The sequence below is a fragment of the Rhipicephalus sanguineus genome, chromosome 3 (assembly GCF_013339695.2).
Source record: "Rhipicephalus sanguineus isolate Rsan-2018 chromosome 3, BIME_Rsan_1.4, whole genome shotgun sequence".
NCBI classification, from domain to species: Eukaryota; Metazoa; Arthropoda; class Arachnida; order Ixodida; family Ixodidae; genus Rhipicephalus; species Rhipicephalus sanguineus.
The window spans coordinates 58383083-58410898 of record NC_051178.1 but is presented as its reverse complement, the minus strand read 5'-3'; the positions used below and the strand labels follow the sequence as shown (position 1 = coordinate 58410898).

The following is a 27816-nucleotide window of genomic DNA, read 5'->3' as shown; positions in this document are numbered from 1 at the left end:
ACTCCTTACGCTAATAATACAAATGTCTTTTTTTTAAGAAACATAATCAGACAATCTCCAGCTGTAGGCTAATAAATGGCTCAGTAATTTATTAGGGTGTCTTAGTGCAAACAAAGTGGAACTAAATCCTATAAAGAAGCTAAATAGAGGACTATCCGCTCCAGAATCGAGCGTATCAGGAACGACGCAAATCTGAAATTCTGTGGTGATGTTATAGAGCGCGTTAGAATGCATAAATTTCTTGGTGTTTTATTTGAAAAAAAAATCTCGGCTGATCCTATCACGATGGTAGCATGAGACGCTCCATTACACGTTCAGTTGGTAACATTAGTACAATGAGACAACTTCTGTTTCTGCGGTTAAAAAGGCAGCTATATTTCTCACTCATCCCTTCATGCTTACAATACTGCATCCTTACGTGGGGAACAACAAAAGCAAATATCAGTTAGCTGCATATCCTACAAAAACGTTTTTTGCAAATAATTGAAAATTTGCTCTAACACATTCTGCGTCATTCTTCACAGCAAATCACATATTAACGATGCAACAAATAATAAATAAGAAATTAGCCATTGCTTTTATATATATTTCTCAACATTAGATTAAGTCAAAATAAGTTTTACAGAGAATTCCTTTGGAAGGAATACAATTACAAAATAGGAAAACACTGCATGACAAAGTTTTTAAACGCACTAACTATGGCATGCAAGAACAATCCCACTTAACAGCATATTTCTTGAACCATCATCCTGCTGTCATCCATATGGCACAAGCAACATAAATCTGAAGTGCTTCAAGGAAAAGATAAATGCCACCCTTCTATGAATGCATTACTTTTTTTATATTTTTTATTGCTGCTGATTTTAATGCGTCACGTACAGCTTTACTCTATGGATTATAGCGACGTTGATGTACGTAAATACGCATTTTAATTGCCTTTTTGTACATATGTACTACGCTTGCGTAATTGTGTTATTCTTGTATGTGTACTTACAGATGCCATATCTCAGTCAACATTGTCATATTTTGTGCGGTAGTTTTGTATGTATATATGTATACTGATGTTTCAAGCTCATGTAACCGCCTCTTTTGTTTGTGCCATGTGATTTTAGAAAGGGGTCTAACACTTTATCAAGCATTCGTGCCTTTTTGTCGCCCTCCTAGAAAGGATAAATGTACCTTTTGTTCCTTGTCATTGTCTGAGTGAACAATTTCAAGTTCAGAATTCCAACTTGGGTACCATGGGTCTGGAGAAGTTGAACGAACGGTCTGTGTTGCCGATGATGATGATTTATTGTTTTACTTTCGTGCCACCCGGCCGCGCTGTTGCAGGCCCGCAGGATGCGCGTACACTGGCTGAGTGTAGCCCTGGTGCTGCAATGCTGGCTGCTCCTCGTCCTTCTGCTGTCCTGCTCGGCGGCGGACTCGACCACGCTGAACAGCGCTGGTCAGAGCATCCACGACATCAAAGGAATACCACAGGTAAGAAAAAAAAAACTAGTGTTATACGCCATCGTTACATTACCACTAACGTTAGATCAAATTCGAATGATGTAGTATCTGCGCTAAGACAGCGCACACCCAGACTCATTCCAGACTCAGGCTCACTCATACTCAGACCGAGGACTGAGTCTGAGCAGTAATTATGCCGTTTGACCAAAGTTTTGGTTAGTCCCAGTCCGAGTGGGTGCTAAGCAAAAGAGCTGCAATTAGTGAGTAAGTCTAAATGAGCTCCACTCCTGCCTGTATACGCTCTACACTGATGAGAAGTCTACTACGCAGGTGACCAAGAAGGGCAACCCACTGCTGATGCTGATGGAGCCGGCTCTGCCGGCGCTGAAGTACATGCTTCCGCTGGTGGCCCTACTGGCTCTGCCCGAACTACTGAGCACGGCTCTGACGAGCCTCCGTGGCATTGCGGCGATGAACGCCGGCGCCTACACGGTCCAGGCCCGGCGCAGAGGCCGCAGGGGCACCATGGACGGAGGTCGAGGAGGCGGTGCAGTGCCCGGCGGCATCGACTACATACAGGGCGCCCAGCAAATGATCACTCTCCTGACACGTCTCGACGAGGCCGTGCAGCGTTACGGCCAGCAGGACGCCTCCTGCCAGCTGAAGGCCATGTGCGAGTTTCACCGGTCCGCGATGAGTCCCGAGGCCGGCACCGTCGCCAAGAACATCATATCTATGCTCAAGTGAGTAGCGTGCACGCCCGCATATCATGCAACGGGAAAATCGTGGTGCGTAACGTAGATATTTCCGGAATCAGTGACTGCTGGAGATGTTTACCTGTCCATACGCCTGGCATGCTCCTCCAGATCAGATTGTTGGTGTTTGAAATGGCCTACTCATTCGCAGTGTACCAATGCAATATGAACAAATACAAAGCATTGTAAATAAGTCCCGCTAAAGCCCGCTAGGGGGACGAACGTCTATGAAAGGGGGAAATTCTGGACCAAGACAAATTCTGTTCAACGATCGAACTTTGTTTTGTTTTTTTCTGAAGAATCCACGCTGGTTGACGTGAATAGCTTCGTGCTGCAAAACAAAATTCTGTTATTTTTTTTCTCTTTCGAGCGCATACACGCTAACTAGCGAATAAAGCATTTGGTCATAGCATCCATCATGGCCGTGGCGTTAGACGTTGCACTACCGCTGTAGAACTAGGGGTTTGTTGTCTGTTTGGACAGGGTAAGCTGTTATGGCCTTATTCCAATAGCTGTTTTAGATGGCGATGTCGTTCGCCGCCTCCACTGTCCGCCGCTGGTATCCCCAAAAATAAAAAAAGATACGTCCGTGTCGTCACCAGAATCGAAATTGGCCACTTTCGCGTGAGAGTCTGCAACTCCACCAGTGAACGCGGCTCATTGGTGGAGCCGCGTTCTACACCGCAACAACGTAGTTGGTCGCCATTCCTTACAACAGAAAATTGCCATGTTTGTTGCACGTGGTTTTCAAATGTAGTACCTTGAGGAGAACTAAATATATAACTGATATGCATCTTTGAGTCGGTCAAGGAGAGTGGGATGACTTGAAAAGAACTCGTTATATTGATTGACAGTGTCGTATCACCTAGTTCGAGAGCCTATGCATACATGCCACTAGGCATGAATAATCAAGGATCATTGGCAGGTATAAATGGGTTGATGTGTATGATGATGACGTGCGCCTATCTCTACGCAGGGCCGACGGCCGCGTGGAGAGGTCAGCGATGCCCGATGACCAGAAGGCTGCCATGCAAGACTTCCTCAAGGCTGCCCAGAACGGACTGCACCAGCGGAACTGCTCACGCATATACAGCGACTGCCACGACACCACCACCACCTAACTAGGATCGCTAGCTAATTAATCTACGTGTCGTTCATTTCCGTATTCCTTTTTTTTTTGTTTTTACGTTTTCGCCCGGGAGCCAACGACGCTGCGAGATCAGCCAGCCAGCCCTCCTTGCGCAGGAGCCAATTGTGAAGGTTCAGGTCAAGATACCGTGTGCGTTTTCTGTGCGCCGAAGGCGAAGGGATCCAAACTGAAAGTGACAGTTGTTTTGTGCGCTCCGTGACGAGGTGCTTCGCACTAGAAGACGCCCGCTGGATTCATCTCTATCAGCATCACGGAGTTTTGGTGACGTGTGACGGAATGTGTCCGAAGTGAGAGATAAATCAAGTTAACGGAGGGTGGTGATGTTCGCGCGCAAGTAAAATAGCTTCGACGGCGGGACAAGGCCGACAGGAGCACGAGCTCGACTTCTCAGCGGCACAATACCAATTCTGTACAGGCGCCTCCGCGGTTATACTTTCACGCGTAGGTTGGAACTTTCCAGAGCTAAAGCGCCACGTCTATCGTCCCTTACGCATTCTGATTCGCAAAAGTAGTAAGCCAAATTGTTTACGCTTTAACAACAAAAGAAGGCGCTTCCCAATCACTTTTTTTTTCTTGTAGTTACTGCTCGTCGCGTGCTCACATCTGACCGTAAGCATTGCGGCTTTCCCAAAAGGAAGCAAATCACATCGTGTTCCGAGGTACGTGAATTTACTCACTGGTTGAGAACGAGTAAATTTCGAAAAGAAAGCAAAATAGGGCGCAAGCAGCCACACTCGCAAAGGTTACTAGTAGCGCTGCCTTAGTTCTCGAAAAGCAAAATTTCTCAAGCCACAAACAACAGCACGAACGCGCCTGTCAGCGCTAGCTCCGGCGACATGCATGTTTGACCTTGCATCGTTCTCCCCTGCACGACGCTACTCAACACCGCTTATTGATTTCTGTATATCCCGTGTCACATCGCCCTTAATGATTGCAACTTCAGATTGGGGAAAACGGGGATGAAAAAGTCAGATTTGGAATTCGCAGCACACAAGGCCGCGCATATGGACAACTGGCAAGTTGTCAAGTATGTTTCTTCGAAGCCTGTTGTGTGGCAAGATGCTAAGCTTACGCAGGCGCTCCATACATTGTAGCCAGACGTACGCGCTGAGAGAGTTTGAACAAGTCGTCCTTTCGATCTTGCCCCGTGTATACTACCTCCCATAATATTTCATAATGCATTTCTGTCTGCATATGGCAGCTTTCTTATGTTGTATATTTGATACTCTGTGTAGGAGAATTCCACGCATTTTCTTGCTTCCACGCAAACCAACTTTTCTATCACGCAGATGAATTCTATGCAATAGCCAGCAGCTCCGCCAACCTTCACCGTTTTTATTGCTCGTAATTGAAGCCATTAAAAAATGGATCACGCGGCATAACGGACAAGTGGGTCGTTTAGTTTTTCTTCCCTTCTTTTCGTTGTAGCGAAGGCACTCACATTTCTGCGGGCAATTAAAATCAGAGGCGCTGTCCTTTCAATCGTAAAAGATTCATTCGCGCAGTCAACCGTACGTTCAAAGCAGCGGTAAGTGTGGATGTAACAATACAACCTACTTCTCGGGCACATGCACTGAGTTTACATCTATGTGTCGTCGCGAACTCTCTTGGCGGTGATCTTTTTTTGCGCTGTCGATACTGGGCGTAACAGCTGCTACTCGGAGATTAGAATGCGGGCTTCGCGCCGTCGTCGCGTACCCCCTCTTTTCTAGCGGAATTGGACACGTTTCCAGAGAGAGTCGCTCACCTGTTCCAGATGTCGGTGAACAGAAACTGACTACGGTCTTTGGTACATTATAAGCGCTCCATGTACGTACAGTGCTGATCAATTGAAACGCCACTGTCGGCCTGTATGGCGGCGGGCAAATTACTGCATAGTAAAAATATAAAACAACACTTTTTTTTTTTCTCATACACAAGACGAAGGAAAGAAGAGAGACACACGGCAGCCAGCACCGTGTGTGTCTTCTCTTTCCTTCGTCTTGTGCTCGAGAAAAAAAAAAGTGCTGTTTTATATTTTTGCCATGTAACCTCACCAACTCGCCCAATTTGCCTGTCTTCTACAAATTATTGCGCCGCCGATGGGCGCTCGCTGAGCTTTAAATGTCGTCACACTGTGGAAGCAGAGTTCTGACTTTCACGAGTTGTCATAACGAGCCATTTCAGTGTCCCCAGCGCTCACTGGCGGCCCAAAGAAAAAAGCACCGCCCGCCGCGCGGGCCCATTAGTGCGTTGCTAGGCGTCGTATATTATTTCAACCATAAGTACATACGCCGCGATACGCCTTTTCATGCATTTCCAGCGCTTAAAGAAAAGTAAAAAATATGGAAGAAGAGAAAAGGGCATCGAACAGGTAGGACGCTCGTCTTCAGCTGATTTTTATTTCATGAAATAAAAATGTCTATATATCTATAGACAGTTTCACGCAAAACTCGGAACGCGTTGCGACGCACTCGGAGTTTTCCCATAAGTGTGAAACAGCCTATACGCTGAATAAGTTGAAGACCAGCGTCCTGCTTGTCTGATGCCTTATTTCTTATTTTTAAAATTTTTTAAGCGCTGGAAATGCATGAAAAGTCTATCTTTCAACTATCCTGGCTTCCTACTTTAATATTTCCAGATACGCCGTCTCCTATTGGCGATGCAAAGTTGGCCATGCTCCGTACAGGACCTGTGCCTTGCACAACTAATGATCTGTTGTTCCAGACGGACATCGTTTCATTTCTCTAACTGACCCATGTGTGCATTCTCTCGAAGTCGTCTTGCGATTCGCGGTCAGTATGAACCTCGGCGAAGTCTCGATCCCAAAGGATCTGTGACGAAGTTCAGCTAAATGAGCAGAGAGTAATTTCCCAGAGCCTGAAGAGCTTGAGCTACGCCCATTGCATTTATTTTCATTTGCTGCTGAACATGTGTGTGTTTGATTTGCTTGTTTTTCTATGTTGTGCATTCGTACTCAATTTTCGGCCCGCCGAGGAAAAGTTCCCGATGCAGACGCTGTCCCAGCGCTCTCGTTTAAGCGCATGCGCGGGGAGTATATGTGAGGCCATCACTGGTTGCTGTGTAAAGTTGTTTCTATTAGAGAGCTAGAAGCGTGTTACTGCAGCCTGAGCAACATCGTTTCAACGGTCACTTACGTTAGGAAAGCGCTGTTCTCTCAGACCTGCACCTCCTATATTTTGGAGGCGCTGCTCAGACACGTAAGCTGTCGTCCGCAAGCACACCAGTGTTTCTGAATGTAGGGCAATCCAGTATGGCGTACGTCAGCTTCCACGTACTGACGACGCTTGCAAATTCGTTAGCCATAGATCTCGAGGATTCTCGTGGCACGGCTCTTCTAAATCAGTGCCCTGCGCTTATGTTGCATCAACCTTTTTGTCCTTCTGCGGTTTTGACTTAATCCCCGTGAGGATTCTTTATTTTCTTCGCCTCCAAAGACAAGGCCAGACACTACTGAAGCAAACAAGTAGAGACTACGATAATGAAAGAGCATCATTCTTTACATCCGCTCCGTTGCCGACAAGGGCGTTTGGAAAGGACGCCAGCGGTGTCAGAACACAAGACGAGGCACTCCGCAAAAGGAATTTCAGGTTCGTTAGGTTACCTAGAGGCCCCAAAATTGTTGATAAGTGTTAATCTATTGCATAGGTCTGCACTCTTTACGAGCCAGGTCCGGTAATTCGCCGAAAGCAGTATAGTTATGACAGGAACACTGCTCAAGGTAGGTAGCCCTTGCTCGTCCAACCCCACAATCTGCGGGCTCGGAGCCATGGCTTCGGGACCGACGGGGTAGACGGTGATAGCAGTGGCGCGTCGTACCCCTAATGCGGGGGAAGTTGCCCTGCTTTAACATGTGTTCGAACAACTTCGTAAAAAATCCCCAACACCTACTGAATAATCCCCCAGAGAAGGGTATCCGAAAACAGACGGAGCAGACGATGGTCGCGGTACCGTAACGCTAAGCCTAAGCTTACCACAATTAGGAACATAAGGTCCCTTAGGATGCTGGAATTACGCTCGAACGTTACCAAAGTCATCGCCGCACAAGGACACATGAGACGCAAGGATTCGTCAGCGTCTATATGCCTGTCATCTATCATGCTTTCATCACTACCGCCTTGAGTGATGCTCTAACTGCAGGAACGGAAACTATGGGCACCATAAAAAAAAACAGAAGGGACAAACGCCGCATTGTGTTCGCACTTTTTTCTCTGTTGTCCAACTTCTACGTTCGCACTGTTACAGTTTAAGTACGTCCAGCCAAATAGTCGATACCTGCAGCCTGCTTCTTGCTCGGTGTCAGCATGTAGCTTACAAACAATGCCTTGGTTAATTTCTGTTCTAGGGTGGCATCCAGATGTCGGATCTGGAAGCTAAATACCTCCCGATACGTTAACAGCGGTTATGTTAGCTCTGGCCTGAATTGAAACCAACCGTAATCGATAAACGAGCACATTCACGAAACCAGAGTTGTATTGATTCCTCTGCCCACAACAGAGTCATATTGGGATTGGAAACGGCCTTGCCGACTAAATTTCTTGCTTGTTCGCGATTAGACTTCGAGGCGGGAGTTGCTCTTCAGAATGAGCGAGAAGTGCACATCTTGTTGTGGCGGGTCTCTTCGATGTGTCATCCAGGACTGGTCCAGGGAGCAGGACTCTTGGGGACACTGGAGAGGCAACGCTTATTAGCTAAGGGCCCTGTCGCCGCGACTCCGGCACTACGATGGTGAGAACGTGGGATCGTTGGTTTGTCATCACGGAATGGCGGCTTGCAGCGTAGCGTAGAAAAAAACACAAGGGCACAAGAAGAAACGATCCACGGACACATGAGCTGTTCCATAGCGCTTGTGTTTCTGTGTCTTGTTTCCTCTTGTGTCCTTTTCCACCAGGCTTTCCTACGAGGCACTCCAAGACTATCAGACACGAATAATCGAAGACGCCTACTAACGAACGAAGAAAAGGACAAGGGCCCAGGCTTGTGCAGCTCCTCAGTGGTGCCATCTGCCGCCCTGAACGCGAAACACTCCACACTCTCGCCTGCTTTCCGTACTTTTAACACAGACAGCGTAACCTTTTGAAATCCCCGGTGGAATCCGTTTCCTTACGGCATCACACTTCTGATGTCTTCCGCCCGATACAGGCATATGCAGTATGCAATTATTAATATTATGCAGCACCCAATGCGGCATCCTAATTGCGCGAGATATTGAAGTTGGAAAAAGCCAGTGAGCTTACTCAAACGACCTCTTATAATTGCCTTCCCTGTATGTCCAACAATCAGAGCGCGACAAATAGTACACTTTTTTTTTAAGGTCAACATCGCAGGCCGTCACCCGAAAAAAAGAAAGTGGCTGTTAGTCGCGTACAACTTTTTCCTATAGTGTACTTTGCGACAAGCGTTAACGGGAGGTACTGCGGTGATAAAATTTTCAAGAGATGTGTGCAAATTGTACCAACGTGTTAGCTCACAAAAGTTCGAATGCGAAAAGTCATTGGCCTGCAAAAGAAACGTGCCTCCATTGTTAAATACCGTAGAACAACCGATAGGCTGAAGGAGCGACGCAAAAACCCCCGAACGGCACTGTGTGCGAGTGTGTTGTTCTTTCGTTCTGCATCGGATGCGTTGTGCCAGTGGAACTTAATGTGACGTACCAGCAAGGCCAACGTGAAACAACTGCTACAACTGTTAATGAATCGACTCTAGATTTCCAGGTCCACTTTCCACAACAAAGCATATTTATAGCGTAAAGAAAATTTCGGTGCAAACAGCCGCCTTGCTCATACTTAATAACGACACATCTAAGATCCTGAGACGCCCAGCGACGTGTCATGGCGACTTCTTTGTCAAGTGGCGTTATTTTTAACCACTGCGTGAATAAGCTGTCGTCACGGCACGGTTTCCATCGTTCTTGCACCTTTATTGTCAGAAGACAGAACCAATTTGTTATAGCTTACCTTCGAGCTGTGCTCTAGAACAACTCCTAAGCTATTGTCATGCGCTTTATGCCTTAGAATCATTTCCCGCATCACATTGCCATTTTGTCGAATCAACCGAAACAATGCCGATATAATCAAGTTGAATTCACTGTCGCTTCGCGCGTTTTGCTAAAGCGGTGCTTTCGCAAATATAGGTATTCACTGTGCCACGCTGCTTTGTGAGGCAGCAGGTAATGATATCAGCAACTAGGAGATTTTTCATTGTCATGTTTTATTCCTTTCTTGGCACTCACCGAGCTAACCTTGTAAATAGTGCTTTTGCCTTGACGGCCAAAGTGGTTTAACCAGCATTGAAATAAAAGCTGATTAAAACTTCTCTCTGTCGTTACTCTGTCACTCTCTTCATTCATTCATTCATTCATTCATTCATTCATTCATTCATTCATTCATTCATTCATTCATTCATCTTCATTCAGCTTCATTCATGAATTTTCAATCGTTTGGGGAGAAAAGTCCAAGAGACCCACCTGCTTGAACTTAGCCTGCAACTTGCCTTCTTCAGAGCTACAAGCGAAGCCAAAGTAGCAAAAAGATTACGTATTATCTATTTCCCTTACCGGAGAAATGACTACTTAGAGGTTCTCAAGATTCCTGAACATGTGCTAGAAGCCACTTAAGATAGTGTCACTTGTCTTTCACAATCAATGTACTGTGCGAAAGCCAGAGTGTTATTTCCCAACGCGCTCCTGCAGCAGCCGTATTTTAGCGCGACAGTTTTAAAGAGCCCGTGTCGCAGAAAGTCCGGTGTCGTTGGTGTCAGCGGCGTTGTCCGTGAGTTAAAAATTCCCATGGATGCAAGGAATAAAAATCAGGGACGGAATTCACAAACCTTTCGGTAATATTCGCCACTGGCCAGCAGCCTTTACTAATATGTCCGGCATCAGGATTGGCTGAAATTTTCTCTTACCAACAGTTCTAGCGTAAGAAGTTCTTGTGAATACGAACGCAGGTTCGAGCCGTAATCACACTCATCAAATCTACGTGGCAGTCAGGTATTCTATACTCCCTCGAAGGAGGAGGTGTCCAACGAGAAGCGAAGGAAAGAAAGCGAATGAGAAGGCGATGTGAAGGGGCCCGATAATGTTAGGCGCGACCAAGTTAGTCGCAAAGCGACTGGTCGCCAACGGTTGCAAATGGCCGCTTTGGTCACGAAGAGACTACTTTGGCTCAGCCGCTCGCTGCTAGATTTTTCAGTCGCGCGACTGCAGTCGCAAACCTCTGAACCTATCAGATGCGCAGTAACAGGACCTCAGCTTATTTTACGGGGCTACGGCAACGCGAATAGACGCGAATTCTGTGTGGCGACGGGCATAAGTTGCGCGCAGGTGTGAACGTCGGTCGCCTCGAGTCGCTTTCTTGGTCGCCAGTTGCAAATGGTCCCGCGACCGGTGCTAGTCGCAGGTGTGAACGAGCCTTTTAACGCTTAAGGGACCTCCAAGCTTTAAAGCGAAGCTTTATGTGGCTAGGCGAAAGAAAAATCCGGCAGTCATATGTACGCAAAAAGCTATCATCGTCATGAACGGGTATGTACCACAGAAATTGAGCAAGCCCCACTGCTCATAACCGGTCCACTAAAAATGAAGAGGCAAACAGACGGGCGGCAAACACCGATTAAGATTTTCGGACAGGTGTAACCAAAGAACACATATTAGCGCAAACAAAGAAAACAATGACTCGAGAAAGAAATAGGAAGCAGAAAGGTCGGGCGCTAAACTTCAGCCGTTTATTCGAAAAGTGAAGCCAGGAGAATAGAACAGTTTGAGCGAGTTATTGGAGGCTTTTCACATTAAAAGAGAGGCACGTGTAGTACGAGCGGTACTTCTGTTTGCTTTTTCGAAAATGAGATCAGCTCTTTGATATGTCATTGTGACGACATTCTGCCGATGCTAGTGCACGCTTGCGCAAACTGTTGTGCTCTATTGGCTTCACTTTTCGAATAAACAGTTGATGTTTTATAATAATTGGGCTTTTGCGTCCAAAAACCACGAATTGATTGCGCCCGACCTTTCCGCTGCCTACTATTTCTTTCTCGAGTCTTTGTTTCTTTGGTTGCGCTAATATGGATCCCTATGACGTCAGCCTACTCGCCCAGCAACAAGTCTTACTCAACCAGACGTAACCAATATTTGAGAAAGACTTTAGTGAACCGTTCGCATTAACCCAGCGATAAACACCGGGCCCGCACGTTTCAGCGTCTCTGGTAAACCATCTGCGCGGAGTGTACGGGCGGTGATGTTTTTAGGAATGTGGCTGACAAATTCACGTTATTGAACTCGGAGGATCACAGTGCAGTACTTTCCTACAACTGATGCTACCATTTAAACAATGATAGAAGAAACGTCAGTACATCCTTTGTGGGGTTCATGGTCGTCCGCCCCAAAGAACGCCGTCGGAGACTGCTGGGCAACTAGAACATTTATTAGTTAACCGAAACTTCAGCGGTTAGGCAAAACAACAGTAAAACTTCCGGCTCCTAACCTTGGCCCCGGCGGGGCGCACGCCGCGTGCACAAGCGCTCTCCGCGACAGTCTGTCGGCCACTCTCCCATGGCTGTCCACGGTCGCTCTTTATACGCTCCTCCTGACGCGTGGAGCATGCGCACTGCCGTCGGATCATAACTCGTGTCGTAGTCATTGGGGGAGAGGGGGTTCATCGGCGGCGATTTCCATACCTTGTAGGGTGATATTTGTCACGGGGAACGAATGGTCAAACATTAGAAAGCATCTCAGTCCAGGTGATTTTCTCATCACCTACACCACTAACACAAACTTCAATGCCAAGACACAACAGGCTTGAATATGTTATCCTTTTCGTTTGTTTTAGCTCGCGGAATACGTACAAAATGATATTTCGTCAGAATATGGACAAGGCAAGCAAACCAAATATCTCAGATCCACAAAAGCCTGGTGCGGACTTGCTTGCACGGTACTAGAGTGTTAAATAGAACAACATTGCAAGTTGCATGCCCCGCTGGTTATTGGTTACCTCAGTAACCAATAACCTGGTGCCTTAGTAACTTGGTGAGACAGATGATGCCAGATATCGTTCAAGGGCGACGAAGGCGATCACTCCAGCGCTTTCTTCGCTATCGTCTCTCTCCGCTGCGGAAAGGTCTTTCATCCTCTTCTACGCTGTGTTTCCTCTGTCTCTGTAATCTCCATCCCCGTTTTCTCTCTCATGCTTTCCCTGAACCTTCACCCACTTTCCCCCTCTCGCTGTCTTCGCTACTATTGTCATTCATTGTCAACTACGCTCTATACGTTCGATCTCTTCTGTCCTCACTTGTGTCAACAGTTCGCTGAGTTACGCCGACGAGGAAGACGCTAAACCCCCGAACCGGTGCTGAAGATCTGCGCTCTAAAACAAGAAGACATGAACTGCGAAAACAAGCTAATTAAACCTGAAAAATCTACAAGGCCATGGCTTTGAAAATAAAGGAAAGGTTTCCGATGAGAAATTCGTTGGTCTCTTTTGTACATCCGCATGAGTTCTTCGAAAGATGAAAATCGAAACGACAATCAAAGATAACACACTGGCGCGCAGCTATTGACAAAACCATTCTTTGGAGTTGTATAAGTGGATCCGGAATAGTAATTAGCAAGGTGTTTGTTCTGGTGCTTTAAATTCAGAATGCGCGTTTTTCTCAAATCGCATCTCCAAAAATGTGTATCTAAAATTGAAACGTTTAATAGTACTTATGTTGATCTAGTCTGTGGCCCATACTTGTGAATCTTTTTCAAACAGGTTTTGAAGAACTTGTTACCCAATGAATATTTCAACGTGTCAGTATTCAAGCACTTTCAGGCAAAACGGGTTTCGCAATCAAATGAGCACATCTGCACGACCTGGTCAAAGGGCTACAAGCCTGTAGCTGTAGGTATGGGACGCCGCCAAGAAACGCCATTGCCAGTAAACGAGCCACTGTTTCCACAATGGCGCCTTCGGAAGCACGCATGCAGACCAACCGTTACAGACGTCGATGACCTGCAGCTGGTTACATTAAACCGTAGAACTGTAGCTACCAAGACCGCGATGAATATACGGAAGAACAAAGGCAGCTGAATGGGATATCGCCAATGCGAGGGCGACGGGGTTACGAGATTGCTGCGTCGGCGTTGTCTATGCGATGACTTGACAAAATTGCTGCCTTGGTTTAAAAATCTATTATCAAGTTGCGTTTGATGAGGCAACCCATTATACAAAATTTGCTATAAAAATATATAGAGACAAAAAAGGTGTTGCCACATATGTATAGGGGAGGATATATAACTATGCAGCTTTACATTGCTTACCGGCTAATAATACTCTCTGAGAACAAAGAGAAATTTTGGCCTCTTTTCGTAGAGTCTTGGCACTGCCACGTGTATGACTCTCTTTAACGAGACACGTTAACTCTCCTGTGGCTCGCACGACTCTCCGACGAGAGTATAACGATATCGAACGAGAGTTCACGTGTCTCTTTAAAGATAGTCATATACGCGGCAAGTCAGAACTCACAAAAAAAAAAGAGTCGAAAGACTTTCTTTTTTTTCTTAGAGTGCAGCGCACCGGAAACGCATTCCTTGTGTCCTCTCCTTCTTTTGTCGTCGATTTAAGTGTGCCCCAGCTGAAACATTCCGCCCGCCACATATGTCCTGTATCCACAATCGTACATAATCCTACATGAAAATATGTTCTCATGTCAATCCCTACCATCATACAGATTTAGGATACTCCACACGTGGGTCTTTTTCTGATAGGGGTTGTAATTAATAGTCATGGAGTGCGCCGTACTGCTTACACCTGTCTACAAAAGCTACTACAACACGTCTTCGCTCAAACAGTTTTTATAACATGCATCAGAAACACAAATAAACGATCCACGTCGTGTTCCAGCGCAGTAGGAGCCATTTTGTCCCCCACATTATAATAAAATCGTTATAAAGAGAAAACGCTTCATTTGGTCAGAATCGTTTGGCAACACGCAGTTTACATCAGCGCATCTGTAAGCGTCTGCAAGCTCACACGACTCGTTGTCGTGTGAGCTTAATTTATTATTACCAATTCGTTTGAGCATTGATCCGCCTGTATAATGTATGATATTTCTCAAAATAAATGTTGAAAGTTAGCGCTTGTCTTGGTCGTACATCATGCTGCCCTTGTGTTGTTTCGTGCGCTAAAATGCTGAAGTGGAATCGCAACACGCCCAAACTTACATCATTTTAAGAAAGGTACAGTTGCCGAGCGTACTTGCTTCCCACGTTGAAGACGAAAATGGACGACCGGAGCCAAAGCAGCGCGTCGATGTGGCACTTGGATTAATTGGGATTTTTTGGTGGAGCGACCATTAGAACACGCCCACGTTTACGTCACATAACAAGAAGTCAGGAAATGAGTTGCCAGAACGAACAAAAATTACGTATATTTCGTCACTGATTTATGCGCGTAACATGTAGGTTTCGAGAAATTCCGCGTCATTATCGTTGTCATCATCACCATTGTGGTCCCGGGGGTTCAGTTAGCCCCGGGCTCCGAAATTTCCAAATCCGGTCCTGCGCCCCCGGGAATGGGCACAGCTGTACTTAAAACATTAACGTCACTCCGTGAGTCATTTTCCATCCGCGCTTACATTTTATAGCGATATCAAGGCGCTCGAGGAAACGGCTCGCGAAGGGAATGGGGTGAAGCGTGGCGGGTGCGCGTAGTAGTCCCTGTACTGAACGCTCAGGGCGGCGGTGTGCCCCGTGACAGTTCCCTGCTGCCGCTCGAGCTGGGTCCGTCGTGAATTTGCTGCTCCTTGTCCTTGCCCTTGCATTTCGCCCGCTCGAAGTAAGGGTACTCGCCCTGGATGAGGATCTCGAAGTCGCGGTAGCGGATCTCCTTGCCCAGGTAGGGGATGTAGATGCACCGCTGCGACGGTATGACCTTGCCGGGTGTCAGCTCGCCCTTGTGCTCGTGTCGGCCGATGTAGACGAGCTCGCCCGTGGCGCTGCGCCCCGCCGGGATCGCGTTGCGTGGCATCACGCAGCCGCCCATGCGTACCTGCGATTGCAGCGGCCCCGTAAAAAAAGAAACTGCGAACGCGCTTTCGTAAGCGCGTAACATCATCGGCGGCAGTCAAGAACTCGACGCCAAACAGAATGTATGCGCACGATAGGGTTCCGACGAAGCTCCAACATAGTTGGGCATGCCGAGATGTTGGTTTCATCATCAACAACAGCCAATTAGCCAGTTATCCTTGTTTTATTTTCTTCTTTAGGGGAACTTGGAAAGGCGGGGAAGCGGGGTCCTTAGTACGTAATGAAGGCGTCTCCCGGTGCGATTCAGTTAATACTACCAACCGACGGCTGACTGCAGTCTAGGCCTGCCGACTGCCTTATCTTATCACGCCATGTAATGCTTCGCCGATCTCGTGCCGTTCTTTTCCTGAGCACAGACTGCACGGCTGGGAGGAAACGCAAGGGCGCCCTTGAGGAGGGTACACTGAAGGAAAGTACACCAAGGGTACTAAAGGTACTGACGTAAACCAAAACGAATGTCCCCCTTTCGCCTCCATCGCCGCGAGTAGCGTTGATTGAAACTCCCCTTTGCTACACATACGTCATCATCGTCATCATCATCATCAGCCTGACTGCGCCCACTGCAGGGTAAAAGCCATGCTCCGCCAACCAACCCTGTCCTGTGCTTGCTGCGACCATGTTATACCCGCGAACTTCTTGATCGCATCCGCCCACCTAACTTTCTGTCTCCCCCTCGCCAGTTTACCTTCTCTTGGAATCCAGTGTGGTTATCTTAATGACCAGTGGTTATCTTGCCTACGCGCTACACGTCTTGCCCATGCCCATCTCTACTTCTGGATTTCGAATAAAATGTCCTTAACACCCGTTTGTTCCCTGACCTACTCTGCTCTCTTCTTTTCCTTTAAGGTTACACCTATCGTTTACTTTTCCTCTTCTTCGATTACCTCTCCATTGCGCGCTGCGTCGTCCTCCATCTGAGCTGAACCCTCTTTGTAAGCCTCCGCGTTTCTATTCCATAGGTGAGTACCGGTAAGATGCAGCTGTTGTGTACCTTCGTCTTGGGGGATAGCGGTAAGTTACGATTGATGATTTACACATACATAATAACAACAAAATCAGACGGTGCCACATCCGCCGGCGTAGCACAATCTTAAGTGCACCGCACCCGGAATGGGGAGGTCGTGAACTCGGTTCCCATCTGCGATAAGTGCCTATGTCGCTCATTTCCATTCCCGTTATTTTATAATTACTACACTTCAACTAGAAACTATGTTCAAATAACGCCCCTGTGCTTTCCTTCGCTCCATTATCTGCGGCCTTCTTACGGCTGTGTCGAGCGAAAAAGCGAGTTCTGGATCAATTTCTCGTCTCGTTCGAGCTGCGGGTCGGCGTGCGTCGCCGTTGCTCACCCACTGCAAAAGTTCATTCAGCGGAACAAGCAGGTTCATGGGTAATACTGGTTCAAGCCGCGGAGCTGCTCGAACCAGTACTGAAGGCTACTGCGCACGTCAGGCGTATCTTGAGCAAGTGTCGGTTGTAGGAAAAGGTGGTAACAAACTTAAGCGGGAAGTCAAGGAAGCCATCCAGATTGAGTAGGAGGGGAACACGTGTATGAGTGCAGCGTCAATGCTTCTGAAAAGAAAAAAAGGGTATCTCTCTTGCAATCACTATTAGTTCGTGGGAACAACACGAGGCGCAAATCAATGCTATGTATCTCTTGGTGTCTGTGCGTGTTTGTTTCTCTCATTTCTTTCTGTCTTTCCTTTTATCCCTAGCGGAGTAAGATTTAGGTGCACGTTAGAGGACCCCAGGTGGTCGACATTTCCGTAGCCTCATAATCATTTCCGTCATTCGTAATAATATCGCGGTTTTTTGGGACGTTAAGCCCCAACAGTTATTATTGTTATTATTATCCCTGACGGGAGCGAAACGTCTCTGGTTGGTTGCGGGCGTGGCGTGGCATCGCGCCTGACGACTCGCGTTCCGGCACCGGCGCCAGAACGTGAGGTCGTGCGTTCATTTCCAGGCAACAATAAAATGTGGCAACGTGAAATGACAAGTGACATCGATAAAAGATCGGATTGTCGCATGAGAAACAGTTCATCGCCGACAAGTCCACAATCGTGGCAGCATCAGTTATCGGAAAACGGCGCATGCAAATGCGCATGTGACCGGCCCCCCTTCGAGGCTGCATTTCTGTATCCGGCCGGCACCCAGTTTTTCGCGTACGACAACGCCGCCACCGAAATCTGTAACTCGTAACAAGCTTCGCTTGAAAAATTCGGTTGTTAATACAACGACGTTCTTGTCTGCCCTCCCTTTGTCCCTCGTTCCTTTAGATGCTAAGCAGCTTTTGCTCGGGGCTGTGTACGGCGGCGGTGGTGTCGTCCGTGCTTCACTAAGCATGCGCTTACTCTCTCTCCCACTCTCCTCCTTTACGCAGGTGTACGGTCGCCTTCTCTTCTCTCCTCACCCGCGCTGCAGCCGCGTCGCAGCCTCTCCTCCCACGTGATGCAGCCGTGCCGCAGCCAAATACAGGCTTTAACCAACTCTCTCCTCTCCGTACCCAATTTCATGTGTATATAAGCGCGTGCGCTCGGTCAGCTTCCATCATTCTCGCTTCGCTCCCGTTCAGATGAGTTGTAACGTCAACGTCGGCGCCACTCGTTCACTCGGCGCTAACGGAAAGCAACGCACAAACACAACGTAATGATAACACAAACGCTAAACACAAACCTCACACACTAACGGAAATGCCTAGTGAAGGTAACGGAAACTTGGTGTGCGCCCCCAATGCTGCTTCGCATCCCCTCATGGTTCCCTTGAGTAGGAGATCGTGTAATGTTTTTTTTTTTTTTCTTTTTCAGTTTCGCTGCTCCAACCAGTATTGCTCACCCATTGGTAGTTGACCGAGGGTGCCTTGACGAGCACCTCGTAGACGTTGGACGAGAACTCGATCTGTTCGAGCGAAACGAAGCACACCTTGGCCGAAGGAAGCACCTTGCCCGGCAGCAGGTTGCCCCGAAGCATCACGCGCCCCACGTAGAAGCACTCGCCGTTCAGGTTCTGGCCCGCAACGAGCGCGTTCTTCGGCACGTGACCGTCGGAGGCGCGCACCCAGTCGTCGGCTGCGCAGCACAGCACCGAGAATCATCACTGTTGGCGCAGTACATTCCCTGTGAGGATGCCCCGTTAGCGCACATATAGCATCAAAAGCGGCGGTGGGCCAGTGAAGAGTGGCTCATTGCTGACGTCGAACCCGACTACAGTGAACAAGTCTAGGGAATAGCTCTTTATGTCACGTAATACGACATACAACTAATTTTTGAGATGCGTTAGGTATATTGTCACGTGGTCGTGACGTTGACAAAGGCAGCAGTCGGCGTGTTCAAGATGGAACTCTATATTTAGGACGAATCTGTGCCCGGAAAATGAAAACTCAAACTACAGCAATGCACGTTGTATACTGATAGCGGCGAACAGAGCGTCGGCCGTCGATAGTCTGATCTGCGGCTAGGCGCGCCGGCATTTGTACAGTCGGGCGCGATATGTAGGTTATCGCGCAAGCGTCGACCGGCCTAGCGTCCAAGGGGCCTAGCGGCAAGTTTCGGAACAGTGAAAATCAAGATTACGCATTCTTCTAGCCGTTGGCTGTTCCATGCTGCAACAATCGCCCCTACGACGAAACTCTAGACCCTTTCTCTCTGTTTTAAGTTTTCCATTCGTTGCGATCCAGTGTATTCTTCGTTGGCTCTCATATCAGCGGGCGACAGCAAACTTGGTGGGAAAGGTCTGGGCAAGCTGGTGCTTAGCACTGCTTCGTTTAAACGGCTTGTTAATTTGATCAAAATATATGGCGTTTTCATAAAAAAATAAACATGTGTCTTCCTCGGACGGGAGTGATCGCAGCTTAAGGAACAGCAAAAAGAGTGAGTGAAGCTTGTCTGATACCTCCCTCTCCACGAAAGGGTATTCTGGGACGTGGCGCTGTGGTAGTTCTTGGTCGACACTCGCGCGACCACCTTAAAATCGCGCGCAACGGTACATGTGGCGTCGAACATTCGAGTCTTATCGCTGGTGGCTGCGCTAGTCCCAGAACAAACTCAACTGTTCGCGTTTACGCGCTCAGGCCTATCAGAAGATTCTAAAACAATCTGGAAGCTTCCCAGACATTCGGGCGCGGTTTGCGAAAGGAAGTGGCGATACGCGTAAGGGATCGGTTATATAGAAATACAAAAAGGAATGCACGTGGCAATATACACATTTGTCATTTGTAATGAGGAAAAACAGCATCCAGGGAATAAATTTACAGAGTACAAAACTCGGCGTACTGTAGTGGCTGTACTATTTGCCTGCGCTTTGAACTGTCCCTCCGCAAAGTCCCTCAACATCCAGCAAAGTCCTTCAGCAAAGTCCCTCAGCATTAAAGTCCCTCAGCATGCCTATATAATGGCGTCCTCGCTGCGCTGTGACGTCGCGTACAATTCACGCTGCCTGATGTGTAAGTGACACGGTATCACACATGCGGGTGTCTCGAATGGATTCTAGCACGCAGAGTCGAGGAAAAAAACGCACGACACTATATCATAAACAATGTCAAGTAGACAAACACGGTCATAAGAGAAAACAACACAAACCTAGGTGACTGGGAACTTCCTACTCGCAGGCGCTTCCTCTATTTCTGACAGATGAGAACCCAGGCGGACGTACTGGTTTTAGCATGGATATTGAAGATCTTTATTACTGCCTTCCGCATGAATGGTTGTTAAAGTGTGTTACAGGCTGTATTAATGAACAAGTGCGGAAAACAATTTAGACAGAAAATGGGGTGCTTTTATGGGAGCTTTTATGGAAATTGAAGTCTACGCTGGTTGGATGGAGAGAAGCCATCTTTGTACAAAAATCAGGAAAATTTCATTGGTTCTAAGGTTGCCCCGATTCTATTCAATTGATACCTTAGCGACGTTGAAAAATGTTTGGAGGACGCCTTAGGTAACTGTTACTACTAAAGTGTTTCGTTACGCGGACGATTGCTTATTGTAGCAGTGAAGAATTTAACTTCGTGATTACCTTCGTGAGTAAACAATTTAAATAAACGGAGGAGGGCTGAAGAGCTGAATTTAAACAAATCAGTGTCTCAGAAGGGCGTAGTACAATTTCTAGCTTCCATATTTACAGTGCGTTACACCACAGAGAAAAAGGAAAATACACACAGAGCGCTGACTGACAACTCAATTTTGTTGAAACCAGCAAGCTTTCTATACCCACTGGTGACCAGAAAAAACGCACAAGAAACATGCGCGGAAGGAACAGTAGTGCCGTCAGCAAACAGACATGCGTCAAATGTCACAATCAAGGTACTTGGTTTCTTTTTGAGACAGTGTTGCTGAGGGTGCGCTTATACACATGTCCTGCAAGATTTCAAGATTGCAGAACATGTGTATTAGCGTTCTGAGTTGTTAGTATGCGCTTGTCCTGTAGCTTTCTTCGTCTTGCCTCATGTTTTTCCGTGCTCTTCTTGTTCCGTTATAAGTTGTGTAATTATACTGTTACCACGCATATTCGGTGCAACAAAGTATAATGCATGCATCTGTCGTCGAGGCGATCAAGCCTAAAACAGCACCGTTAGTAGTATAACACATATCTCACAGCAGGACACGTTGCTCTAATGCTGACAGCGCGTGACACACTTCGCGGAGTATAGAAGCAGCTCGTTGTCAATGAGGATGAGCTACGCGAACTTAAGCGCCGCTCTAGTGGAAATTGCCAGCGTCAGAACACTTCTGGCGCACGATTTCTCCTGGAAAAAAGCTCGATTGAGTGCACATGCAGGCACCATACACACGAACAAACAAATACACGCGCGCAAACTGCACGCGGAGCCTTCGTTTCTCGTCCCACAAAGCTCTCCACTGGGGGCCCCCAGCGTCGCATCCCGCCACCAGCTTGGCCGATAGACTGAGGCACAAAGGCGCATCCTCCGTGCTTCGAGGCCGCTACACAGACAGCTTAATCACAATCCGTCACGCAACAGGTCGCGTTCCCCGGGCGAAAAACTATTACCGCGCTCGCAATTACGCGCTAATGCCACGGCTGCGCGCAGAAAACGCGTTCCTGGGCGCAGGCGATTGTGCTTCGGTCGTGTGCCAATAGGCAACGCGCTCGGAGCAAGAAAGGCGCCAAGTGTGGCGCCACTAGGCTTCTCGGTTGCCGCGTATGTGACAAATGAACGAGCTCACGCTTTCATGGTTCTGCACTAAGAAAACAAAAACAAAAGCGAACAGGGCGAAGTAAGAGTTAAGCTCGCTTCGTGCCGCAGCACACCACGAAAGATCGAGTTTGCCGTGTTTACGCGCGCAGGTCGCTCCGGGCCTGGCCGACATTCGGGCCTAACGCAAAAGGCGCGGGCAGACACTGTGTTCACGAGGCCCGTGTGTCAGTGTACGTATGTGTGTGTGTCTATTCCCACGCACGTTATACGGCCACGAAGATATTTCAGTGTCTCCGCTGATTGTTCCAAACACGTGCCCAGGACCTCCAACGCTCTCCTGCTCCGCCTGATTGAGAGACGGCCGGCGATGAACTGCCCACTTAGGTGGCATGGAAGTCGGTGGGAAGCGCCAGTATAGAGAGCTTTACAGCAGAGATGTTATGCTCGAGGTTTGTCGTGTGTTGTAGAAATAAAGTTATCATCATCATGAACCGGCACGCGCTCTCTTCGTTCCCTTCTTCGTCATCTTCTTCCTCCTCTTCCTCGCTCGCGGAACACGTGCGCCGATTTGTCCGGCGTGGGATGCAACAACTCTGACCGGCGAGATAACGAGTACACAGAGAGAGAGAGAAAGAAAGAGACAGAGATAAAGAGAAAGGAAGAAATTCCTGGCGAAAAAAATTCTTCGCGAGGCGGGATTCGAACCCGCGCACCCGCGACCCGAAGGCGAGCGTCGTAGCCACTCGGCTATCCAAGTACTCTAGCAGAGCACAGCATAGCCTTGTATAGATAGTATAGTATAGTATAGCAAGGGGGCAGGAAAGGGAAGTGAGGGTGAGGAGGAGACAAAGGAGGAAGGGAGAACTCGTACAGAGAGAGAGAGATAAGGGACAAAAAGAAAGACAAAGAGAAAAACAGAATGGGAAGAAAGAGAGAAAAAAGATGGAAGGCGAGAGAACAACTGCAGAGAGAGAGAAAGAAAAAGACAAAATTGAGAGAAGAGAGGGGAAGAAAGAGAGAAATAGATAGAAAGACAGAGATAAATGAAAGACACAGGAAAAAACATAGAAAACAAAAGAACAGAATGCATAGCCATGTGTAGTATAGTGTAGCAAGGGGTGGGAAAAAGGGATATGAGAGTGCAAAAGCCTAGCCAAGCCAGGAGCAGCCAGCTGCCTATTAGCTCTGTCTGCGACCCAGCGTTGCGCGACTTAGTGCATGCTGCGCGCGCTAATCTTCTTTTTTTTCATGTTTTTTTCTACATTTATCTAAGCGTGCGCAAACACACATAGTGGCATCCAACAACAAGCATTCGCACTTACGTCGCTGTGACTATAACTGATAGAGGATATGAATAATATAGAGACTCAAGTTGTGCATTTGGATTTCGCTTCGAATAATCTTACTCGAGAGTAGCATTGTACGCTCCAAATGCAATTGGTTTACCCCAGACTTTTCTTAAGATTGTTCGTTCACAGTTAATTCCGTGTAGAAGATTCGTGAATCTATGTAGAAACCTGAAAGTCCCTTTCAAGCCAGCGTGCTTTCATTTCATTTACGTGAGCGCTACGCCATAAACCATACTATGCCACCACCTTGTGTGAGTAGTAATTCGGATATGACTATCAATCCTGGTGGACCTATTCGTGTTTCATATAGGCTTAATCTAAAAACAATAATTCAGACCCTTTTCAAGGTACCTCGCAATCGTAAAACCGAAGGAAAAAGAGGGCCCCATGTTATCGAATGTTATCACTAGGGCTCCGTGTTTTCGGTTTTATCCGAAAAAATTCGATAAACATTCGCCGGTAAGATTTTTGACAATTCGGATTTACCCGATAAACTCAGATTTCAAGGACCAATATGATCTGGTTCCGCTCTTTATCGAAAGGGCAAGTTCTAAGCGCTGATTGATACATGTTGTGGTTTGTCCGATTTAACGTTTACTGCGCATAGCTGTATTAGGCGATGTAGCTGTATTTTGCCCCGACTCAGCTTCCTACTTCCTACATGCAGAAGCTTCACGAGGACTTGCAACTCTACAACCCCGAATTCAAGGCGCTTCAGTTCAAAGGTCCATGCCACCTACTCAGCAGCGCTCTGGAGGATCGAATCAGGACAAGCTCGTTTCACGTAGTTCACGATTTCGTTCTGCACTTTCCTGCCCTGTTGAAGTCGTCGCGCGAGCTGCGCCGTACGTAAGTTTGGTCTTGTGTGCTTGGCCATGGGCATGTCCATCAAGTCGCTGAAAACCGCATGTCCGTCGAGGTGGTTCTCTTTTTATGAAGCTCAAGAAGATATTTTGGACAACAGGCGCGCCATTTTGTCTTTCTTGAGAATCGACGAAACCAAGGGAACGAAGTGTGAGACGCTCAAGAGTCTCATTTCATCACCTGAAGCTGTACACGACTTGCTTGTTAAGATGAGGTTTCTGAAGACCAATTCGTGTGCCGTGCTCTCAATCATCAAGGACATTGAGGCAGAGAGTACCCTGGTACACTAAGTTTATCCCATGATGAGTTCGTTTGCACGCACTCATCAGTCAATGGCGTGATCCAACCGAGGTCATCGCATCAGATGTCACAAGTCTGTTGGACCTCCTTGACGAGACTGACCGCTTAACGACTGTCGCAGCTTTACTACGCTGCTCTCGCCGAAAAGTGGAGACAGAAATATGAGAGGAACCTGTGCGATCAACTACAGTACACCAAAGAATCGTTTTGGTGCTGTGTTCAAATTGGGAATCCAAATGTGAAGCATGAGCTGCCCTACGCGATCGAAACCTATGCGCCTATTTTTCAATTAGTGCTTCTTCAAACTGACTACATGAGCCAGCTCCTGAGTGATTTTGCGAACTATCAGTGCTATATGTAACATTGTTGAACCCCTGTCGTTTTGGAGACTTCACAATTTTCAATGGCCAGTGCTTTCTCGCTGCGCGCTGCGTCTTCTGGCGCTTCCCGTTTCAAGCGCTAACGTTGAAAGGGCATCTTCAAAGCTCAGAGTCGTCAATCGAAAGGAGCAGCAACCTCGCAACCTCGCAACCTCGCAGAGCAACTGACAGCAACCTCGCACATTATGCTTTCGTGTTTTACAATAACCTTTAAGCATAGGGTTGTTATACGCACAAATACAGGTGCTATGTGTTCAAGTATTTCGCTTCTGCGTATATGTTTTTGTGCATTCAAACCTTCTAGTAAAAAATGTGATTCGTGCGTTTTGATGTTTTAGTATTCAGATAAGAATTGATCTAAGATATTGGGGTTTCGAGAACAATGCAAAACTCCGAATTTCGGAGAATTGGGGATTTACGAGAAATAAACTCCGATAAACGCCGAATTTCCGCCAAAAATATAAACTCCGATAAACACCCGCCGATTTTCAAGAAAAATAAACACCGAAAACACGGAGCCATAATTATCGCTTTTGTTTTATTAAGCTTTTTGTTCCACTTTCGCTTCCGCTTCACGTGTGACGAAACTCAACGCCACAGTGGAGTGACAGCGTATCAGTGGCGCCTCCCACCTGTCAACCACCGATACCGGTGTGCTACGCAACCACGTGACACGGAAGGTGTATCAATGTAAAAACATTAAGGACCACGAGTCACTTCTGTCACATCATGTTCACGACGTTCGCGTTTTAAAGGCGGCGCCTAAAGTGCGCTACTGTAAACGCGACACGGGAGCCGCCCTGTGTTAACCTTACAGCAAATAAAAGCGTGTTACAAACTTCCGGAAGTTTGTTTGCATTGATGTTCTCTGATCCAATGTTGCAGAAATGGGCGGCACTGCATGCAGACCCTAACGTTGATTGCAAAACAATCAACCGATTTTAAGGAGAGCACCTAAGAATCATCTTAACGCCCCCTGGTCTGCTCAATTCACACGAGACCATGTGGTCAAAATAAATAAAGCCAGCGGTAGCACGTGACCTTGGTACGTACCGAAAAAGATCGCGTGCTCTCGCGTCCTGATGTATGTTTCTAGAGCGGTCTACGTTTTCTTTTTCTTCTTTTTTTTTTGCTGGCAGTATTGAAGAGACCCTGAGTTAGTGTACTTTGTGTGCCTCTCTCGATAGCTTGTTCAGCACACCGCATAAAAGTAGTGCTGTTCGCAATCTGTGGTTCATTCTTGTGGTGCATTCTTGATTTTGACGCATGCCTAACGAACTGCATCAGCACGCACCTGTGGATTCGGATGACTCGTACTCTGACTCGCTCTCGATGTTGCGTCGGCACCGCTCAGACAGCGACAGGGCTGACACGCTCGACGGGGCCGATCCCGACTGGCTGCCGGTGCCACCCGAAGAGGCGGCCATTCCAGCGGCCACCTCTACCTTGTCTTCCTTCTCCTTCGAATGTCAGGCAGCCGTCGACGCTATGCCGCACTCTTGTCGCGGTATTCTCTGCCCTGTTTCAAACCTCGCTTCAGTTCACTTCCGTAAGCGATGCCGTGGCGTTGTCTCTCGCTCCGTGCATTACGCTGCCGGGCTGCTGCTGACGCTGCTTCGCAGCCGCTGCGACGCCACCCGTTAGCATCACTATCATCATCATTATTTGTTGCCGTCGCGAGGGCTAGTCGAGAGGCAGCAGACCACCACACATATGCGTATTCAAGTTATGTTAATCCTGTTTATGAGCCACTCGTTTTACAAAATATTGTAATCTGTTTTACGCACTTTTTATAACACGTGATAATGTCTGTATTGTCTCGCATTTCAACGTCAGTGTCGTCATCACCATCATCATTTTATGGCCCTCAGGGGCTCTTACGGTGGTATTACGCAATCGAATAGCTAGAACCATTCGTTAAACACTGTAGTCCATATCGGGTGTTCAACAAGGAATATTTATGAAGGTATACAGCATTTCGACAACTAGATTAGTCTTCATTAGGAAAAGAGAAAAATAAACATTTACAGCAAAGCTCTAAAGTGGCCGTTCGTGCTCATCGAGTCATCGTCGTTTGCATACCTGAGCAAACGGTTTGCACGGGGGAGGGTGAAAGAGAGCGAACGTGGAGCGCAGCAGAAAACGAATTAGTGACAGCGAAGAGGGCAAGAGGAGGTAAGCGGAGAGAGGGAATAAAACATTTATTAGGAAAAAATTGGACCATCTCCTCGAAGGGAACGCTGATGGGATGCGAAGCAGCAGCGTTGCGCACGGGTGGCGTCACGGGTTGAACGGCGCTAACGCGGGTGCTGCGGTGAGCGCTGAAATATTCGTTTGAAACGAAACTCGGTGTAGTGTTTACTGGTGTAAACGTTTGTTTGAAACGCAGACACGGGAGACAGCCGGCAGCTGCGGCGCCCCGGCGGGTGAGGGAGAGAGTGACGTACGCGCGCACCTGCGAGGGAAGCGTGCGAGGGGTGCGCGACGTCAACGCCCAGCTGCGGCGTGACCTACTTGGCACCGCTCCAACACCTGCGCCGAGGGAAGCGCGTGGCCTCGCGTTTGTGCGGACGGACAGCGTTACACAGGCTAGTCAAAGAGCTGCTACGCATCTAAAATTAAAGTAGTTCTTATGGTCAGACCTCCCAGTCTGGAAGACCACTGGCTTTTGCCACCATCCGGGCTCAGCAGCACGCGAATGGCCAATGTGAACCGCGACAGACGTCACGGCCCTGCATTGACCAATCGAGTGCGGCTGCATGTAACGCCACGCCTCCGTGCTTATTTGGAATGCGTATAAGATCGCACCACTTGTTGCTGTTCTGTGTCCGAGCTGGACAGGACTGCCCACCGCTCGACTACCGCCAGATTATGTTTGGCCAATATTTTAGGGTTCTGTTGGCACTTCCAGATAATGTGGTATAGCGTTTACACGGTGAACTTTACGCCGTTGCATCTATTTTGGATAACACATATGGATTATGAAAAGACAATGTTTGTAATCGTGGCCATGCGACCCGCGTTGCCTTATCTAACTTGAGATTAGGTGGGGGTACAGCTCGTCTACAGAGCGGCATGTGTTGCAGGATCTCAGAATATGAAGGAAGAGGCTGGGGGTGAGGAAAAGTGTAGAGACCAAGGAAACTCCGTGGTGCATGAGCGCTGCTTGAAACACTCAAGCAACTCTCACCAAACACTTCATAATGTTGTGTAAGTGGTGGATAGTATTGCCTAATGTTGGCTAGCACAGTACAATGTTGGCTATGTTCACTGCCAGCGGCTAAGGTTGGCTGAATGGTGTTTCGTGTTGGCTAATGCTGGCCAATGCCAGTGGCAGCTAATGTTGGCTCACTGTCA

At 47.7% G+C, this 27816-nt stretch overlaps 2 protein-coding genes across 2 annotated transcripts; one reads left to right on the top strand and one right to left on the bottom strand.

Annotated features, from left to right (window-relative positions):
* Window positions 1-1336: 1336 nt before the first annotated feature.
* LOC119384937 (uncharacterized) lies at window positions 1337-3389 on the top strand. Its single transcript, XM_037652554.2, has 3 exons — window positions 1337-1482; window positions 1783-2195; window positions 3184-3389. The coding sequence occupies exons 1-3, from the start codon at window positions 1342-1344 to the stop codon at window positions 3326-3328; spliced, it is 699 nt and encodes a 232-aa protein (XP_037508482.1). The 5' UTR covers window positions 1337-1341; the 3' UTR covers window positions 3329-3389.
* Window positions 3390-14638: 11249 nt separating this feature from the next.
* LOC119384936 (uncharacterized) lies at window positions 14639-26019 on the bottom strand. Its single transcript, XM_037652553.2, has 3 exons — window positions 25754-26019; window positions 18251-18483; window positions 14639-15377 (listed from the first exon to the last, which is right to left on the bottom strand). The coding sequence occupies exons 1-3, from the start codon at window positions 25884-25886 to the stop codon at window positions 15060-15062; spliced, it is 684 nt and encodes a 227-aa protein (XP_037508481.1). The 5' UTR covers window positions 25887-26019; the 3' UTR covers window positions 14639-15059.
* Window positions 26020-27816: the final 1797 nt, after the last annotated feature.